This window comes from Adiantum capillus-veneris, chromosome 12, assembly GCF_014529385.1.
Source record: "Adiantum capillus-veneris isolate H3 chromosome 12, ASM1452938v2, whole genome shotgun sequence".
Classification (NCBI taxonomy): Eukaryota; Viridiplantae; Streptophyta; class Polypodiopsida; order Polypodiales; family Pteridaceae; genus Adiantum; species Adiantum capillus-veneris.
The window spans coordinates 4,728,169-4,749,463 of record NC_140942.1 but is presented as its reverse complement, the minus strand read 5'-3'; the positions used below and the strand labels follow the sequence as shown (position 1 = coordinate 4,749,463).

At 43.0% G+C, this 21,295-nt stretch overlaps 1 protein-coding gene across 5 annotated transcripts in view; it reads left to right on the top strand.

Moving 5' to 3' along the window:
* The first annotated feature begins 1,788 nt into the window (after positions 1-1,788).
* The window catches only part of LOC147445238 (uncharacterized), a 150,610-nt gene continuing 131,103 nt past the window's right edge, over positions 1,789-21,295 (top strand). For 2 of the 5 annotated variants that reach the window (XM_086524801.1, XM_086524798.1), the window contains exons 1-4: positions 1,797-2,076; positions 2,799-2,894; positions 14,812-14,977; positions 15,071-15,146. In XM_086524801.1, the coding sequence (XP_086380927.1) occupies positions 2,039-2,076; positions 2,799-2,894; positions 14,812-14,977; positions 15,071-15,146 (376 nt within the window). In that variant the 5' untranslated portion in view covers positions 1,797-2,038. Of the gene's footprint in view, positions 2,077-2,798; positions 2,895-14,811; positions 14,978-15,070; positions 15,147-21,295 lie in introns of all 5 variants that reach the window. The other 3 variants (XM_086524802.1, XM_086524800.1, XM_086524799.1) reach the window with 3 other exon arrangements.

The window sequence follows — 21,295 nt, the reverse complement described above, 5'->3', positions numbered from 1 at the left end:
TACAAGCATACATCATTCCATCTATTAAGAAGCAGTCCAGAGCTTCCTTGGCTAGAGCCATTGTTGGGTGTATCCTCCTACAAGTGTAGTCTAAGAGACAAGGCCGTCTATGATCAAATCTAGAGAGAAGCAGTGACGATATTCATGAATGTATCACTAGAATTTCCAAACCAGTATGTTAAGCTTTGAGGATGCATTGAGAAAGTTCCGTCCAAGGCATCAAGTTATTTAGGATTGGCCATTCTCACTTTGAAGGAGTCAATGAGATCATGCTTCGATGCAGATTAATGTCATGCATAGGAGTGGAAGCATGGAGCACAAATGGCATGCATATATAGGTGCATAGAGCACACCGTATGCACAAAGCTTGGGGGTGGAGTACAATGAGGTTTAGATGGCCACCTGAAAATTCAAGAGGCCTAGATGGCTACAATAGTGCACAAATTGACACACAATGGGCTCAGGTCATGCTTTGCCAATTCGGTCAAATGTGGATAGCCACACTTAAATTAAGGGGACTCCAACGGTTGGATGAACAATTCTTGGGTAGTGCTCCTATGTTAGAGACCTCCTTGGAGAGTAGAGGCATATGCCCTATCGTTTCACTTGGCCTTCTTCGAGACAAGAGGAGCCTCTATTGAGAGGGAATTTCTTGTAGACATTAGCAAGCACCAGGATGGACGACATAGAAAATTGCTCATAAATTAGTCCACCCACGTTAGTCTAACATTTAGAATGAGTTTCTCTATTATGCAACTTACAAATTGCATCTTCCTTGCCTCATTTTAAGAGACTTCGTATGCCTTGCAAAAAACCTTTGGTATTGCAAAGTCGACATTATAATTTACAAAACATTTACTGGCAAGGAATATAGACCAAAAGTTTTTAATACATCTCAAACTACTCATTTCTAGCAATGGAAGCCCAAATCCAACTCTTAACACTAGGAGTCCCTTACACAACCGAAAAGAAGGGTGCATCTTTTTGTGATTATTTTAATAGGAGAGCATAGTTCCATCTCCTCTCACACTCTTGTTTGACAATCTTGTGTTTGGTGTGTCTATAATCACTTTGTAAAGTAGAACATGCACGAATGCATGCTTTACACTAAAGACATGTACTCAAACAAGTATTGAAATGCCATTGCTAATGTTGTGATTTTTGTTGTATGTGTCTGCAAGAAGAGGAACGCATCATGGATATGTTGCAATCCTGAGTATGTGCCCACTAAAAAAAAATATAAATGTTGAAGGTGAATCTTCAAAAGATGCTAGGAATAGAGCCGTAAAAAAAGCTTGACGCTGCATGGTAGCCGATATTTTGAGCGCCTGCGAAGATGCCCCTTAGGCTAGTTCACCTACATAGCAAGTGCTAGTGTGGCCATTAAAATATCAGCTCTTTCTCCCTCCCTCCCTCCCTCCCTCTCTCTCTCTCTCTCTCACACACACACACACACACACACACACACACACACACACACACACACACACACACACACACACACACACACACACACACACACACAACGTTAAGAAGGTCTATCGCTCTTTCTCTCTGTCTCAACAAGCTGACGAAAGGGACAATAGAGGTTTCATGACATGTGTGTGAATCTGATGTCACTCTCTCTCTCTCTCTCTCTCTCTCTCTCTCGATCTGTCACACACACACACACACACACACACACACACATGCACATAACATCAAGGACTGTAGGGGTAGTATAGATTTCATGATGTTCCATGGTTGAGGGCAGTGGTTATGTGTAGGAAAGGGGATGAAGTAATTCGCATCATCTCGCCCTTCTAGATTCCAAGGAATCTTGGAAAAATGAAATTCTTAGTTCTTTGCAACAAAAGAGTATCATAATCCCTGTGCTCGCACAATCTTACCACAAAACAAATCAGTAATTGTTAAGTTTCATGATCTGAGGAGGGTCAAGGTACTCGCCTGGTTTGCGAGAAGAGCACAGCATGGGGGCGACGATTCTCGTGCTTCATCGCCTCTTCTGCTGTGGTCTGATTTTGGTATAATCTGAAGAATGGCCTTCTCTTCTTATGTGCGCACCCTTCGCTACCTGTAAGTTCTCATTTTACTGAAATAGGCGTGACAGTTATCCCCACAACTGTCAGCTTATAGTGTCGCTACTCATCACACTTGCTGATGCTTGATTCAACCGAAACATGTTGCGCAGCAGTGAATTATGCTGATGAGTTGTCCACTGATGTTTGTCTTGACACGTCATAGATAGACAGCGGGGATTGTCACCTTTCGCAGTTGCTCATGGAATTGAATAGCTCAGTTTCCCTAGGCACAAATGCCACTATCTGGAGGGTCATTGGTGAATTTTTTTTTGTCTAAGGCACCCTAATCCTAACCTAGGTACAACATACAGCCATCTGAGTTTCATATCACGTATAGGGGATATTGACAATCAAACATTACATTAGAAAATCTGTGAATGATGTTTCCATCAACTAGCATTTGACATTGTGCAAGCATTCATTTGGTCTTTTATGGTAGCCAATATACTTCTTGTCGTAGGTCTTTGCCATGTCTTTAAAACCTGAAGACTTCCTGCATTCTGAGTTGTGACCATTAGCTGTCACTTCTCTCCTCCAGCAAGTGCAAAGGCCAAGTGATCTCTTCCAGCTCCTTCTAAGCAACTTGAATTAGGGGTCTGGCTTACATTGTCTTCCCAAATCCTTGTTGTAAGACAATATAGTTGTGTCTATTTTTTCATATCGTGTCAGCTCCATTGTTGTCGCTGCAATTATCGTCCTCACCTAATTGTTGCTCAGGTGGTCTTCCTTGACATTAAAGATACGAATCTTCATTGACAAATCTATTCAACTAGCGGGCCCTTTCTATATTTTTCTCGCTGTTACACTCATCAGGTAAGCCAATCTCAATTTTGTTTTGTGGCATAGCCACTTTGTGAATCTGCTGACTGTGATGAGAATTGAATAAATGTTGAATATTATTTCCCGCTTTCCCCTTTTTATTTTGCATTAGGGTTCTTTATTTGTTGTCTAGCTAGGTAGACACATGTATTGTATTGTTTGATGTGGGCCACGTACTCGGGTGATTTTGGGTTTAGACGTACAAGACTAAATCTGAGTGCTTATGTGTCCAAGGGGTCCGGAATATTTTCTGCTTATGCCACACGAGAATGGGATGGTGTTAGAGTAGACTTATCATGTCTCAAGTGGTTTTTTTTTCTCTTGATCAGAGATAACGTTTTGTCATTGTTTCCGAATGCGATTTAACAGATACATGGTGTTCTTTGATACCGTTTCATTGGCTTGGTCCATAGCTCATTTTGAAACAAATAAGGAGGATCTAAGACCATCTATGTAGAAGTGTTGGTGGATGAACCGTTTGACCATAGCTACCATTTAGACCTAATGGGATTAACGGAGGCATGGTTCTCTTTGATGCATTGCCATATATGCTCAGTTTGATTGATTTGGCTTACATTGTTGAGAGATTGGAGTTCATATTGAAACAAACAAAGAGGATTTTGACCACCTTTGGAGAGGTGTTGATGAGTGAACCATTCAAGATGGGGCTAGAGTATGAGGATGTAGGCTAGGACTTGCAAGTCACCTGCCGTGAGTGACTTGTTCGGATAGCCTCGCCCTCCTGGGGCGACCTCGTTGGTCGAGACTCACAGGTTATCAGCCTATCACTAGCAGTGAGCACTCTGCTAGTGGTTTTCCTCACAAACGAGGCCTATGGCTTGTTATAAGTACTCACAATGGCCGTGTTTGTATTGACGTTTGACTAAGAGATAACACTCCCGACTATGATGGGGGCATAACCGACTTTCCTCCTGTAGAATTGTTAAGTCCCCATCCATGAAGGGGGGAAATTGAGCGTTTAAAGCTTTAACGAACTCGAAGTAGTGCATTTCCACTTAATCAAGGAATCATCATAATACATAGGCACTAAGCGGAGATTGATGGTATGTTGATGCAAACATCTTACTCATGAGGCACAATATTATCAACTTTGATTGATCCTTTTCTAAGGTAGCTGATATGAGATGCTAGATGTTTACCCAAAATTGGAGAAACAACCAACTAGTAGGCAATAGGGCCAATTTTCTTTGTGACCAAGAAAGGACCACAAAATCTTATTGAAAGGGAGTTTTTGGATATCGTTGGATAGAATTATTGTCCACTGAGTCTTGACTCTTTGGAGCTCTCTTCTCATATGACTGTAAATCGTAATTTGATCACGAGCTGTCCTTCGGTTAGTCTTTGCCAATTTGAGCCTTTCTTGAATGCCATATGAGCTTGGCAATCTTGGATTTGTAAAAGCCTTCAACGCTTGAGATATGGAATGCTTGTTAGGTGAAGTAAACTCTCAAACTTACAGTGGTTGTGGTCTTTCGATGCAAGAGGTTATCTTGAAACATCAAGATTTTTGTAAGTCTTCTGGTTTCAAGTGTCGGCCTAAATTACCTTTTTTATATACCATTTGGAGGTTCCTATAAAACCTAGATTTTTAGCTGCTTCTTGTAACACTTCTTTGACTGAGGTTTCCAAATGGCTTAGTCATTGTTTCAAAGCCATTTTACCTAGCTTAAATGAATTGTGGAAAAATCTGCTAAAGGAAGCAGACGTACCCACCGATTCAAGTTAGATTTCAAATGATTCAGTAGGTGTGATTCCTGTTATAAAGTTTTTGAACTTTTCAAGAAGCATTAAGGAGAAATCTTCTCCTTTATGTCCCCAAACTTTTGACTTCACAACACTATATACGATTTTAAATGATTCAGTAGGTGTGATTCCTATTTTATAAAGTTTTTGAACTCTTCAAGAAGCATTAAGGAGAAATCTTCTCCTTTATGTCCCCAAACTTTTGACTTCACAACGCTATATACGAAGCTAAATTTGGAGGACCTTAAATTCAGAGTCAAGTCTCTTATTTCAAAAGTTTTCGCATACATTCTTGGGAAGGATCGGTATAAGGCATTGCTAGTAGAAAAGTAAGCCTTGAACTTCGACTTCTTATGGTTAAAAAGTAAGAATGTAGGTGTAGACAAAGGAAGAAGAGATTCACTAGGATTGTAGATGACATTGACATTATATTTTGGTTAGATTTTCTTTTGGACAATTTATATATAAACACTTGCCCAATATTTTTGCACAAGTTATGTAATGTAAGACGCTTTGTAGATGATCTTTTTGTTCCTGCCGTTCCTTCTTTTCAAGATTTTATGTACTTGAATTCGAGTTCTGTAGGTGAAGGAATTTATCCTAGGAGTTTTGTGAACTTAAATGTACCACAAATAGTGATTGCACCTTTTTAGCATAGTAACAGGGAACGGGCGGAACGGGGCCCTCCCGTTCCCAAAACGCGTTCCCAAGCCCGACGCCTCCTCGAAACGGGAACGGGACCGGAACGCCGTTCCCTTCTCAGGCATAACCGGAACGGCGGCTGGAACGCGGAACGGCAAATCCGGAACACCAAAGTTTTAAAAAATGACGGTTTGGGGTAGGTTTTTTGAACTTTTGGGGGGGTGTTATTTCCATCCTCTCCTATATAAAGAAGGGCTTTACACCCTCTCTCTCTCTCTCTCAAGCTCTCTACCTCACCCTCTCCCTCAAGGCTCTCTCTCCCTCTCTCTCTCCCTTCCCCTCAAGGCTACCGTTCCGGCCTCCGTTCCTGTTCCGCCACCCCAAGGGCCCCCCGTTCCGGAAACGTCCCGGAGCCCCCCGTTCGCGTTCCCCGTTCCCGTTCCGTGTAACTATGCTTTTTAGACCTTAAGATTTTTGAGACTCCTTGGGATTGGAAGTAGATATTTATAATAAACAACTTGAACTGGATTATGCTAATCTAAATATCATCCGTAATGCCTCACATTTCTTCGAACATTTCTCTTTTAGCTAAGTACTGTGCCTATTTAGATTTTCTCGTCTTTGTACTAGTAAATCTGCTTTTGTTGTTTAGTCGTGCCATCTTATTTCTTTACTCGTTGAGAAAGGATACTCATTCAAAAGAATCATGAAAAACGTTTGTTCATTTTTGCATCGTAGTAAGTTTATTTTTGATGTTTCTTCTTTTGGAATGTTCAAGGTAATCAGTAGTAAATTCGATAAAAGTGGGGAGCTTAAAAGCCCACTTATTATTTGACTTAGTAACACACTATTTTGATGTTTTGATCTCTAGCGCTTCTAGTATTTTTGCTCTAGCTCGACAAATGCTAGTCTTTATCATGGCTAAGTATGCCCATCACCTCCTGAGGGTGATAGAACTCAGCTTGTTGGTTTTATAGAGTACGTTCAAAGCATGAATGACCTCTATACAAACGTGTACCTACTCTTGGGCACTAATGACGTGAGTAGGGATGTCATAGCTGTGTCCAAGCTATGCATGATAAAGGTGATAATCTTATTCTTCCTGTTTGCACAAGCAGCGAAGTTGAGATCACATATTTTCAAGTTTGGATCTTTGTACTTTCAACCTCTTCTTTGCAGGTTTGTAGTAGTATTCATTTCTAGTATTTAGCTTACATTAGGACTTAAGAATTTGTTCCTTTAGAAGTTGTTGTGTGGAGTCTGATTCCTAGGATTAAGTCTTTGAGACGTCTTATCTTTTTAGTTTAAAGTTGAGTACTTGTTTCAAGTTTTAGCCAAGTAAGCTGCTTCAACTTATTTTGCGTATGCCTTTTCTAAAAACATTTCTAAGTAATCAATGTGTTGTTTTATCTAGTTTTGTTTTGTAGCAAATAAAGCGAATTTTTTTTTTCTCTTTGTGTGTCCCTTGCTTTTGTAGTTTTACGAGTGTTTTATCTGCTCTTATAATTTGTTAGTTCAGACTATTTTGAACTTATGAAGGTAGATCGGGTGGATTGAGTTGCATTTTTCTACTCTTACATAGGCAAACTTAGATTTGTGTGTACACTCTAGTCTATGAAAGAAGCATGCAAGCCAATTAAGAAGTGTCAACTGATGGATTTTCCTTGATTAATAAGTGAATTTTCATGGTCTTTAGGGGCATAGTATCCAAGAACAGTATATTAACCGATTTTAGCAATATTAAGAGTATGGTTGAATTTGACAAAATCGAGATAAATGGCTAATTGTTAAGTCTAATAATAGCTAGAGACTCAAGAGGTATAGTCTATTATGAATCTTCGTGGGTATTATTGACATTTTATCTATGTATATGACCTCATGTCAAAACAATCTTATGTATTGTTGATAGGTTTTATCGAGAATGATGAATGTGAAGACTAGTAGGAAATTTAAAGAGGCTTTAAGTATTTCATCAACATGCGAGTTTCTTTCGGTTCTATGTTTATGATGATACCTCTACTTCCACCATTGAATAACTAGCGTGTCGTTTAGTGCTCATTCATCCTTTCCCATCCATTAGATGCATAATGATCAATGGACTTAATCTCCTTTGAAGTTGAGTAAACACATTTCCCAAAATTGTGGAGGGATGATTGAAACACTGTGTTCAGTATGAACTAAGTGTGTGAATGAAGAACTTTGAAACTGGAATTTCCCAAGGTAAATCTCATATATATATATATGAGATTTATGTTGTCTGAAGAACTTGCTAGTTGTGTGCACATAACAGGTGAAATCGATGATGATGAATGCAATGGAAAGCAATGACTGCTCCAGAATGAACCCGATAAGTATCATGAATTTTGAATGAAACTAATGTTTTTATGGAAGGTCCTGCTATTTGTGAATATATAACAGGAACAAGAATGAGATGATGATGACTTCGGAGCAGTGATAACTCCCGAATGAACCTGATAATTGAATCACGACCGATTCAATGGAACTGTCGTGAGAGTTGCTGGGGGATGAGATGGCCACACAGTTGGAATTGAATGATTGGACCACTTTGTTCCAGTATGAACTTAGCGATGGATTAGCAGGCGTAATCGAGGGCGATTACAATTTTTTCAAGAGGGGGGTGTGTCACAAACTGATGACGTACAACAGACAGTGCGGGCGGACAGATGACGCAGCAGCAGGTAGTACAGATTTTCGGGATTTGTGTTGGCATGCTGATGTGGCAGACAGTACAGATTTTTGCGTTTTGCGATGATGGCTACTGACGTGGCAGGCTGTATGGAATTCCGTAGATTACACTGACTGCTTTTCTTGCAGATTTTTGGGACCAATTGCTTTTAAGGCTATTTTGATTTTGACTTTGAGGATTTTGGGGCTCTGCTTTTGGGCATCCCTTGTAAGAATAAAAGAGCCCTAAGGGGGCCTCACTCTTGAGAGCATTTGGATGCAGAGTCTGAGAGCAAGGACCCTGCTGGAGTTTGTACTTTGCTCAAAGATTAATATAAAAGAAAAAAGGGGCGCCAGTCTTTGGGGCCAATCTCTCGGCACGGAACTATGCGGGGCCCTGTCGGCCAAATTGAGTTGTGATTTTAAAGTTGTGAAGTATTAGTGATTCCCTCTCTTGTGTCGTGCCTGATTTCTCGACTTGGGGTGCCCAAGCCTGTTACATGTATTTAGATTTGGTAATCATTTTGCCAGATCTTTTGAAACCTTTTGTGGTTCATGTGGTCATAGTCTTGGTGCTTTTCTAATGCAAAATGGTCCAACAGTGGCATACGAGAGTAGAATTCTTGTATGAGAAAGAATTGTTGGCAGTAATTCACGCTCTCACTAGTTGGAAACACTATCTGCTAGGGGCTGATTTTATTGTCCAAAGTTCAAACATATCATCAAACCTTGCAAAGCTTTCTTACACAAACGAAGTTGTTAGAGAAGCACAAACAGCTTGTCGATGTCCCATTTTTAGATTGTGCATGTGGAAGGGAAAAAGAACGTGATGGCTGAAGCGTTGTCCGGGAAAGCCCCAAATTTTAGCAGTGTCAATTCTGTATCATTGTGAACTAAACGAAATGAAGACACAATATTCTGAAGATGTAGATTTTGCAAGAATTTATGATCAACTTGTCGATGGGCAATATCATGAGCACTATATGCTTAAGAGTGACTTTCTCATGATGCATGGAAAAGTTATACATTACCAAATAGTTGCGGCCAAAGGTTTTAATGGAAAGTCATGCTCCACCATATGTTGGGCATCGTGGAATTGATGCGACAGTGAAAGCGGTTGAAACATTCTTTTATTGGTTAACTTTTTGCCAAGATGTTGAAACATTTGTAAGATCATGCCTAGTATGCCAGAAGGTCAAATTTGACAGCCAAAAGCAACTAGGAGTGTTGCGGCCATATTCCTGATAGGCCATGGGAAAGCATAGCCATGGACTTTTTCTTTGATCTTCCAAGAACGCAAACATGTAATGATGGGATTTGGACGATCATTTGCAGCTTCAATAAGCAGGCTCATTTCATTCCTGTTAGGAAGAAGACAAAGCTAGAACACATGATTAAGATATTTATGAGGAATAGGTGTAAGTATCACGGGATGCCTCAGTCAATTATTTGTGACAGGAATCCACGTGTGACGAGTCTTTTTTGGAAGGCATTATTTGAGAACATGGGCACTATGCTAAAGTTTGCATCTTTGCTAAAGCAAATTCTATTGTCCTAGATCTACTCAAATGTTATGTGTCAGAGCACAAGGCAACTTGGGAACACCATTGACCATCGGTTGAATATGCTTACCATAACACTGTGCATACATCAATAGGCAATACACCATTTGAGATAGTGGAAGGAGGAAAGACAGTCCCACCCATTTTGTAGACTAAGCACAAGACAAGTATGTGCAAGATTTAAGTGAAACATACAAGAAGATAAAGATAGCTCTTGAGAAGACTCAGGCTAAGCAAAAGAAAGCTGTTGATTGTCATCGTTGTAAACTTAATTTTCACTTGGTGATTGGGTACTTTTGCACTTTGAAAGGCTAGGTTAAGGAAAAGGAAAGGCAAGGAACGTTTGTCTTTAAAGCTCAATATGTGATATTATGGTCCTTTTGAGTGCTCGGATAAGATCATTGATGTAGCTTACAGGTTGAAGCTACCATAGGGCTCGAAAATACATAATGCTTTCATCAGAGTTACCTGGAACGCGGAACGGGAACGGCGACGGGCCTCCCTGCGGAACGGGGGAACGGGAACGGGCTCGGAACGGGAGGCTAAAAAAACACCCAAATATTGTTTCTTTTAGCGTTATGTGTTTGAATACAAGTAGTACTAGAGTCCTTTGACTCTAATACCCACAAAAAACATGATTCGAAGACCATTCAACCTTATTATGACTTGATTGGGATGTGTGGCGCCCAAAGTACATAACACATACAACATTGAGCAAACAGAATGCCCATACACAATGCTCTCAAATAATTGCAAGAGTAGTAGTCAGAGATAACACTTTGGAATTAATTATGGCTAACAAGCCTCAAGGGCCGCCAAGGTGCTACAAAAAAAACGAAGGGCGGCAAACCAGTGACCACAATACCAAAAGACTGAAGGTGACAAATACCATAAAGATGCTAGTAGCTACAAATGGCAAAGAGGGCAAGGCTCAAGCAGCCATACAAAAAGGTAAGGATAAATGGCAAAGAGTCAAGACTCAAGACTCATGAGCCACTAGCCTGAGAGGCCTCCCAATCCGTAGTAGCCGACTGTAAATCATGCACATCCTCCCATTCCTCATCATCGAGCTCTAGGTCCGGCTCAATCTCAGCCACGGATGAAGTACCTGGTGTTGGTGGATGTGCATCTCCACCTACCTGAGGAGCCTCTTGCTCCATCTCCCACTGTGTAAAAGGATCTGTCTGTTTGTCTCTACTGAGCATTTTCAAATTTGCGCTGACGAAGACAAGATCATTAGCCTTGTCCACTCCAAGCCAATTCCTCTTCTTGGAAGCAATGTGGCTAAAGGTACTCCACAATTGCTCCAAGCATGAGGTACTAACTGACTGGCTGAGAATACGGATCGCCAATCTCTGAAGCTCAGGGCCATCATAGCCATAGTCCTCCCACCATAGCACTGAACCTATCTTCCTGCGATCAATCTGAGCATCTGGACTGCCAAATGACCCTCGCATCTCTCTGTACTGTCTCAACTGATCTCTGACAATGCGTCGCCCATCTGTGTCTAGAACCATATTGTTTAAGATCTCTGTAAATTGGTTCATGACTTCCCTATCTGTCTCTTGCCTTGCACCTTGGAACTCTAGATCCACCATGTACGTTGCCCAGTGTAAAGGAGAGGCATATGAATTCCACCTTGAGCTGCAAAGCGCATGGATCTCCTCATACCGCTCTACGTTCGGCTCAAGCTGTGCAAGCTGCTCAATCATGCGGTCCATTGCCTCATAAATCTTGCCAATGCAAGGATCCATGCCATCCAAAACTCGAAGCAAATGAACCACCGGTTTTACCTGTGCGTTTAGACTCTTGAGCTTCTTCCAGAACTCAAGATCCTCTGTCTTATCCTTGCACAAAATCCCTGCAACTGTCTTTGCATAGGGGGAGGTGGTGAACTCATCACTGATGAAGACTTGTCGGACCGCATTTTGACATTCAGACAGCCTGCGTACAAGAAGAAAGTTGAATGCGAAGGGGGTGTTTGAATACTTTAGAAGCACTTTCCCGCCCGACCTGTTGAGGTACTCACTCCGAACCAAGTTGTAATTGTTGATGAAAGTAACAATCTTCACTGCATCAGCAATGACTGGAGCGATCCAGTCTAGCTTGCCGATGTCTATTAGAAGGTTGTTCAAGCAGTGTGCCATGCAAAAACACACTGTCACATGCGGATAGTGGCCCTCTATAATAGCTGCTGCCGCCCTATTTGATGCCTCCCCATCTGTGAGAAAGGCCACCACGTGTTGCTCACCGATGGTTTCTATGGCCGCTGTCCACTCTGTAGAGAGGACATCGGCGGACTTGCCACTCTCGGTGGCATCATGAGAGTGCACAAAGTACATCTCTCCACTCGAGTATGCGACGAGACCATGGATAGATCTCTTCCTTGTATCGCTCCACCCGTCGGCAATGAGGGAAACGCCATGTTTTGCCCACAAACGTTGAATATTGAGGGTTGCTTGCTCCACAATAGCCTTCTCTCGATCGAGCAAAGTGGTCTGGAGAGCCTCTGAAGATGGCGGCACATAGCCGGTGCCATACTCTCCTATCCGTTGCACCATGACTTTCCAATACTCGGACCTATTTCGATCAAACATAGAAGAGGTTAGTATCAAAAAGGTGGAACCGACGATAACGGAAGAAATGAGAGAGAAGATTGATAAATCATAAAACAATGAACATACCTCGCCGCGACAAATGGGATATGGTCGTGATAGAAGAATCGAGCCACGACCGCATCCACCTCTTCCTTCTTCTTTGGGTCCCAAGAGGTGGCAAGGGTCCTTTGGCGACGTTTTGGACCTTGTGAAGATGCACCAACACCTACACCGGGTAGAGAGGAAGAAGGGAAAATGAGGGTCTTTGGATCAATACCTTTGCGTGCGGGCTTGGCTTTGTGATTGAATTGCCGATCCTTTTCCTCGAGGTCCTTCTCCTTCTCGATGGTTACATTGGAGCAAAATCTCACCTCATGTCCCGGCACTCGAAGAAAGTGTGCCCTCATTTTGTCATGCGCCCCTTTCCGCGTGTAAGAGCATAGCTTGCATGCCCATGCACGAGAACCTCCCGCCGCCGACAAGGAGCCCTCCGAGGTCACTTCATCCCACCACGACCATTCCTTCGCCTATTGAGTGTTGCCCCCATGAACGGAGGGGGTTGTACGAGAAGAAGAGGCCATGGAATCTAGATGATGGAAATTGGAAGGAGACTCGAGAGAGCTTGAGGCTTAAAGCCTTGAGACTCGAGATCAAGAGAGAGCTGGAAAGTTGAGAGCCTTGAACTTTGAAAGCTTGATGCTTGAGAGCTTGGTAGGTTGAGAGCTTGAGAGCTTGGAAGTTGGTAGCTTGAGAGATTGAAGCTTGAGCAATGAGCCTTGAGAGCAAGAGAGCTTGAGAAGGAAAAGGTTGTGAGGGCTTGGCCAATATATAGCTTTTGAGGGCTTACTGCCTGTTTTCTGGACGTTTGAAAATTTCAAAATTCTGCCCGTTTTTGAACGTTGGAAATTTGCCGTTTTTTCCGTTCTGGCCGTTCCGGTATGAGCCCGACTATCGGAACGGACTGCCGTTCCGGGCCGTTCCAATCACCTCCGATCGGCCAGAACCCGTTCCGGCGTTCCAGCATGGTAATACCCGTTCCCCGGTAACTCTGCTTTTCATGTTAGCCTCCTAAGGCCCTTTGTTGGTGATGTGCCAAAGAATATGTTGGATGAGGAACAACCCAAAGTGGAAGAATTGGATGAGATCCTTGTTCCTGAATAGATATTGGCACATAAGGAAAGGAATGTTAGAGGAAAGGTTGCAATATGCTACTCGGTGAAGTTAAAGAACTATCCATCATTGAATGCAAAATAGATGGAACAGTATGAATTGGTTGATTCACCTCAGTTATTGCAACTATATCTTGAAGCTTTTCAAATGGAACCCACAGTGACTTGATGTAGCTCTATGGAGCAATATGAGAGCTGATCAAAAGAGTAGTTAGGCAATTGTATCTATTCTTTCTATACAAAATTTGGGTATAGAAGTTTGTACTTGAGAGTACACCATAAGACGTCTTTGCTTGTTTACAGGGACATCCTACTTCAAATTTTTTTGCATCTCCCTTTACTCTCTTATTTTGTTCATTATCAGTTGTTTTGAAGTATTTAATTCTATCTAGTCTTGCAGATTGTGGTAGTTCATAGTTTTTTTTCCGACCATATTCGGAAGTAAATACGCTCTGTACTAGATTCATATACTTCAAGGAACTCTGAATTTTCATGCCTATGGCTCCAACTTATTTTTAATCCAATGAACAAGGTCTCTCTACACGATACCGAAATAGGATGCCACCCTTACGGAATTCTACAACACAAATGTGGAAGGTCTCCATTTTTCTTCAAAATGAAAACACCGTTGGGATATGTTGTAAGTATAAGTTGTATCACACATAGACGTACCTTTTCTCGGCGATGCACTCCACGGTGTTGCCCACCTGGTAGGCTGGCATGAGGCGGGATCCCTATTATTGGCGTTTTGCTGGGGAGTCTCCCACCATGTCAAGCTTCCCAACAGCTCCCCATTGCACCATCAAATTGATGTGTGATATGTCTAGAATATTGATATTCTAGAAGAGTGACTCACATGTATCGCAACACCCGTAGCTGGAGCTAGGGTTCTAGGATGTATAGCAATTGCAAGATCAAGCGTCCCTTAGTTCATCCTTGGGGTGAGCTCCTGCTATCCAAGCCTCACAAGGTCTGCCACTAGTGGTGGTCCTTTTCACAAATGGGGGCCATCACTTTTTTTTTATAATAAGTGACCGCTACACTTACCGTGTTTGCACCAATGTCGATCGCATTGGGACGTCGGATTCCCCACCTTGACTGTGCCCCACATTAGCTCCCCTCTCTTATGACGTGGTCCGTGGACGTAACTCATGTAAAAGACAAAGCGGGATTACATGTGGTGGCTCTCTTGTAGCTGCAATTGCTTTACTTGGCTGTTGACTCTATGGAGGTTGCTTTTTTGCAGGGCCAAGTATTTGGCTTGCTTTGGTTAGTGCTGTGGACTTGACCAGCTTGACTCGAGCTTGCTTTTTAGCACTTGAAAAATATATATATCCTAATGAAAGAAACAAATGACTTCGCAACGAATGGTGTTTAGGAATGGGATTGATTTATATGATTCATATATTTAAGCAGTGTGTATCTGGTTTTACTTTGGTTTGTTGTTGAACATTACCTTACCATTGACTCATCTTTTATGCTTTTGTTTCAGCTGTATCATTTATTTGTTTTTCACAACCATACTTCCCTCGATACATAGTGTCAATTCTTTCAAGGGGATAAGCCATGTCATTATCTCAATCTGGTTAATCTTCAATGTGTTCTTCAATTATATTTACTGCATAAAGACAGATCCTGGTAGCCCAAGCGACTTTACTGTAAGAACAAGTGCTTCTTTCTTTCTTAATAGTGAAGGGCATGTGAATTATCTTCATGTTACAACAATGTTATTTCTCTGATTGCATTAACAGGATGTGGAGCATGACTCAATAAGCTCGAGCAATGGACAAGAAGCATCAGGCGTGGCAATGAGATGGTGTAAAAACTGTACGTTCTCTACCCGTGTTACGTAGGATTGCCAGAATGGCATGAAGCTACTGTAATGTTGATTCACTATTGATTTTCACTTCATCAAATGGCCTGACTTACATGTCATATAATGAGTAACCACTCTATTTTTGGACTGGGGAGTTTTAGCCTGACTTACATGTCAAATGCTATATATGGCCTGACTTACATGTCATATAATGAGTAACCACTCTATTTTTGGACTGAGTAGCCTCTTATAATAGAGGGTTTAATAAATCAGAATTTTCAAACTAGGCCAGTCTCTTATTATGCTCATGATTTTGGAAAAAAGTATGGATAGGGAAGCTGTACCATATGCACATTATCTATTCTTATTTGTGTTTTTGTCAGAGGTTGTAGGAGAAGATGGACAAATGTGACTGAAAACTAGAGTTAAACGGAACGCGGAACGGGAACGGCGACGGGCCTCCCTGCGGAACGGGCTCGGAACGGGAACGGCGCGGAACGGGAGGCTAAAAAAACACCCAAATATTGTTTTTTTAGCGTTATGTGTTTGAATACAAGTAGTACTAGAGTCCTTTGACTCTAATACCCACAAAAAACACGATTCGAAGACCATTCAACCTTATTATGACTTGATTGGGATGTGCGGCGCCCAGAGTACATAACACATATACAACATTGAGCAAACACAATGCCCATACACAATGCTCTCAAATAATTGCAAGAGTAGTAGTCAGAGATAACACTTTGGAATTAATTATGGCTAACAAGACTCAAGGGCCGCCAAGGTGCTACAAAAAAAACAAAGGGGGGCAAACCAATGACCACAATACCAAAAGATTGAAGGTGACAAATACCATAAAGATGCTAGTAGCTACAAATGGCAAAGAGGGCAAGGCTCAAGCAGCCATACAAAAAGGTAAGGATAAATGGCAAAGAGTCAAGACTCAAGACTCAAGGGCCACTAGCCTGAGAGGCCTCCCAATCCGTAGTAGCTGGCTGTAAATCATGCACATCCTCCCATTCCTCATCATCGAGCTCTAGGTCCGGCTCAATCTCAGCCACGGATGAAGTACCTGGTGTTGGTGGATGTGCATCTCCACCTACCTGAGGAGCCTCTTGCTCCATCTCCCACTGTGTAAAAGGATCTGTCTGTTTGTCTCTACTCTTGCAAAGCATTTTCAAATTTGCGCTGACGAAGACAAGATCATTAGCATTCTCCACTCCAAGCCAATTCCTCTTCTTGGAAGCAATGTGGCTAAAGGTACTCCACAATTGCTCCAAGCATGAGGTACTAACTGACTGGCTGAGAATACGGATCGCCAATCTCTGAAGCTCAGGGCCATCATAGCCATAGTCCTCCCACCATAGCACTGAACCTATCTTCCTGCGATCAATCTGAGCATCTGGACTGCCAAATGACCCTCGCATCTCTCTGTACTGTCTCAACTGATCTCTGACAATGCGTCGCCCATCTCTGTCTTGAACCATCTTGATTAAGATCTCTGTCTAGAACCATCTTGATTAAGATCTCTTTAAATTGGTTCATGACTTCCCTATCTGTCTCTTGCCCTGCACCTTGGAACTCTGGATCCACCATGTACGCTGCCCCGTGTAAAGGAGAGGCATATGAATTCCACCTTGAGCTGCAAAGCGCATGGATCTTCTCATACCGCTCTGCGTTCGGCTCAAGCTGTGCAAGCTGCTCAATCATGCGGTCCATTGCCTCATAAATCTTGCCAATGCAAGGATCCATGCCATCCAGAACTCGAAGCAAATGAGCCACCGATTTTACCTGTGCGTTTAGACTCTTGAGCTTCTTCCAGAACTCAAGATCCTCTGTCTTATCCTTGCACAAAATCCATGCAACTGTCTTTGCATAGGGGGAGGTGGTGAACTCATCACTGATGAAGACTTGTCGGACCGCATTTTGACATTCAGACGGCCTGCGCACAAGAAGAAAGTTGAATGCGAAGCGGGTGTCTAAATACTTTAGAAGCACTTTCCGGCTCGACCTCTTGAGGTACTCAATGCGAACCAAGTTGTGATTGTTGATGAAAGTAACAATCTTCACTGCATCAGCAATGACTGGAGCGATCCAGTCTAGCTTGCGGATGTCTATTAGAAGGTTGTTCAAGCAGTGTGCCATGCAAAAGCACACTGTCACATGCGGATAGTGGCCCTCTATAATAGCTGCTGCTGCCCTATTTGATGCCTCCCCATCTGTGACAAAGGCCACCACGTGTTGCTCACCGATGGTTTCTATGGCCGCTATCCACTCTGCAGAGAGGACATCGGTGGACTTGCCACTCTCGGTGGCATCATGAGAGTGCACAAAGTACATCTCTCCACTTGAGTATGCGACGAGACCATGGATAGATCTCTTCCTTGTATCGCTCCACCCGTCGGCAATGAGGGAAACGCCATGTTTTGCCCAAAGACGTTGAATATTGAGGGTTGCTTGCTCCACAATAGCCTTCTCTCGATCGGGCAAAGTGGTCCGGAGAGCCTCTGAAGATGGCGGCACATAGCTGGTGCTATACTCTCCTATCCGTTGCACCATGACTTTCCAATACTGGGACCTATTTCGATCAAACATAGAAGAGGTTAGTATCAAAAAGGTGGAACCGACGATAACGGAAGAAATGAGAGAGAAGATTGATAAATCATAAAACAATGAACATACCTCGCCGCGACAAATGGGATATGGTCGTGATAGAAGAATCGAGCCACGGCTGCATCCACCTCTTACTGCTTCTTTGGGTCCCAAGAGGTGGCAAGGGTCCTTTGGTGACGTTTTGGACCTTGTGAAGATGCACCAACACCTACACCGGGTAGAGAGGAAGAAGGGAAAATGAGGGTTTTTGGATCAATATCTTTGCGTGCGGGTTTGGCTTTGTGGTTGAATTGCCGATTCTTTTCCTCGAGGTCCTTTCTCTTCTCGATGGTTACGTTGGAGCAAAATCTCACCTCATGTGCCGGCACTCGAAGAAAGTGTGCCCTCATTTTGTCATGCCCCCCTTTCCGTGTGTAAGAGCATAGCTTGCATGCCCATGCACGAGAACCTCCCGCCGCTGACAAGGTGCCCTTCGAGGTCACTTCATCCCACCACGACCATTCCTTCGCCTTTTGAGTGTTGCCCCCATGAACAGAGGGGGTTGTACGAGAAGAAGAGGCCATGGAATCTAGATGATGGAAATTGGAAGGAGACTCGAGAGAGCTTGAGGCTTAAAGCCTTGAGACTCGAGAGCAAGAGAGAGCTTGAAAGTTGAGAGCCTTGAACTTTGAAAGCTTGATGCTTGAGAGCTGGAGAGCTTGATAGGTTCAGAGCTTGAGAGCTTGGAAGTTGGTAGCTTGAGAGCTTGAGAGATTGAAGCTTGAGCAATGAGCCTTGAGAGCTTGAGAGATTGAAGCTTGAGCAATGAGCCTTGAGAGCTTGAGACTCGAGAGCAATAGAGCAAGAGAGCTTGAGAGCAAGAGAGCTTGAGAGGTTGTGAAGGAAAAGGGTGTGAAAGCTTGGCCAATATATAGCTTTTGAGGGCTTACTGCCCGTTTTCTGGACGTTTGAAAATTTCAAAATTCTGCCCGTTGTTGAACGTTAGAAATCTGCCGTTTTTTCCGTTCCAGCCCCGTTCCGGTATGAGCCCTACTGTCGGAACGGATTGCCGTTTCAATCACCCCCACCCGGCCGGAACGCGGTTCCGGCGTTCCAAGCATGGTAATACCCGTTCCCCGGTAACTCTGCTGAAAACAGTGGCAACAGGTGCAAAACAACTCTGCATGTTCACACGAAACTTTCAGTTTGCGCTACTGTTTTAATCCTCATCAATTTTTGAGATGTCGTAACCTTAGCAAGAGCTAAATTAACAACGAGGGCAGCGTTTGTGTGCTTTTTGCAACCTTTGCAATGGTGCTGCTCGCCTCTGCTGCGCGTGATAGGTTACTTTGGTTGCATCAGAAGCTGCAAGGAGCTGCACAGCTGAGTGTTTCTAGGTGTTTGCTGCTTTGGTTGCCTGAGCCTTCTTGGTGCAATACACTTGGCCCTAGTCATTTCTGGCTGCTGCAGCCAAGAGTTCAGCTAGCTTTGATGGATAGGATGCAGTGCTACCAGCCTTTGTTGGGTGCCTTCTGCTCTGCAACATATGCCCTTGTTCGGTGCTCGGCCATACAGAGTATCGGGTTGCATCCATGGCCTCCTCCGTTGTAGTGTAGAGGAAACCAATTGGACGGGCACTGCAGTCCTGCTAAGCCAGGCCTGCAGCGAATTCGCAAGCAAAGGGCTCTACATTGAGTCACGTTTTTGGTTTTCATGGACGTGCCAAAGTTGCTCAACCTAGTGAACGTGGTACATGCTTGTGGGTGAGTTTGCTCTTCTGCATTTTTGCTTTGGTTTGTGTGTGTGTATCTCAGATGTGTGCGCAGAGTTTGGTTTTTGATTGCTTTGTTTTCTTGTGCCCTATAAACAGATTTTCTGATGAGTGAGAGTGTGTTTGTGTGTGTGTTTGGGCGGGTGTGTGAGTGTGGGTGAGTGTGTGTGTGTGAGTGAGAGTGTGTGTGTGTTTGGGCGGGTGTGTGAGTGTGGGTGAAATCTGTTTTTAGTGCATGTTTTACGTTTGATTTCCTTCTTTTTTGTCCTCTTTCTTTGTGTCCCATGTCTTCCTCGACTTCTTGTGTTTTCTGCTTTGGATTGTTTGGGTTTGGGTTTGTTGGCTTGCCGCTCTGCTCTCTACTCGCTTTACCAGGTTTCTGCATCATGTTTTTAAGGGTGATTGTCATCAGAGCCTCCTTTACTGTTTTTTTGAAGTTCCATCCCCAGCTCTGGTCCTTAGAAGCCACCTTCAGCAAGTGGACTGGTTTCTATCCTTGCTGAGAGCTCCTTGTGAACTCCAGTGCAGTGCTTTGTTGCTCCTCTTGGGGTATCTTCCTACAGTTTCTTGGTGATGTGAGTTGCTTCTTCCTACTCATCTTCGTCATCGACTACTCTCTCCCTTCTGTTTATCCATTGTCTTTTGCTGTCAGATTATACCAATTGGTGCTGATTGTGCGATGTTCAAACTCTTGTAGATGTTCCTTGTCCTTTTCAGTGCTCGTGGCTTTTGGTGGTTTTGGTTTTTGATATACAATAGCAGGGAAGCTTTTGGTGGAAGTGCCTATCATTCAGAGGCTGCTGGCATCCTCTCTCCACTTAGCTTGCTAGGGCCCTTTTTACTCTCTTAAGGAGAGGGTTTTCACCCTACTTTCAGTTTTCTACAGTTTGCCATGTGGCTAGTTGTATCTAGTTTTATAGTTTCCAAATTGTCGCCTTCGAGCCGCTTTGTAATTAGTGATGTACTTGCCCTTAGAATCAGAACCATTTCGGCGTTCTAAGGGACTTTCAAGTATTAGAAATAAAGCCTCTTTCCTTGCACGTGCGCACAGAGAGAGAGAGAGAGAGAGAGAGAGAGAGAGAGAGAGAGAGAGAGAGAGAGAGAGAGAGAGAGAGAGAGAGATGAAATGAAATGTTATATTAACGTCTTCAAAAGGCCAAAGTGACCTATGAGACCAGAAAGTTACAATGCGGTGTATTTGATACAAAGTCAGATTAACAAAATAAATTAAACTAGGATATCAAAATATAAATACTGCGAGATCCTAAACTAAGCAGTACAATGTGAAGACAATATGGGAGGAGAGTAGAGATCCATCTTCATCTGCACTCTGGACGACGAAAGAGTATGGCTTGAATCCTTTGCCATAGCCTCCTTCGAAATTGTGTAGCTCCTCTCTTCCCTCAGGGTCGTCTAGATCTCCCTAGCTCCAATGATCGGTCTATGAGAATGTCAGTAGTGCGGGTAGACCTCTCCACCGTCGCTGGTTGCTCCTCTGTCTGTTCTTCTGGGTGTACAGTATCTAGTGTAAAGAAATCTGTGATCTGTCTCTGGGGATGTCTCTCTTCACTTCTCCTCATTAAGGTTTCTCTATGCTTGTGTAACTCAAGTAGATAAAGCCCAAGACATCTTTGATCCTCATAACTCATGACCCTAGATAGAGGCCCAAAACCTTCTCTGAATAGACAGTGAAAACGACCTCGTATCTCATAGTACACTGTGCAATGACATATGTAATGTACTTCTGTCTTTGGCTCTAGATGGCATAAGCGGCATATTCTGTTATTTGTTGGTGTC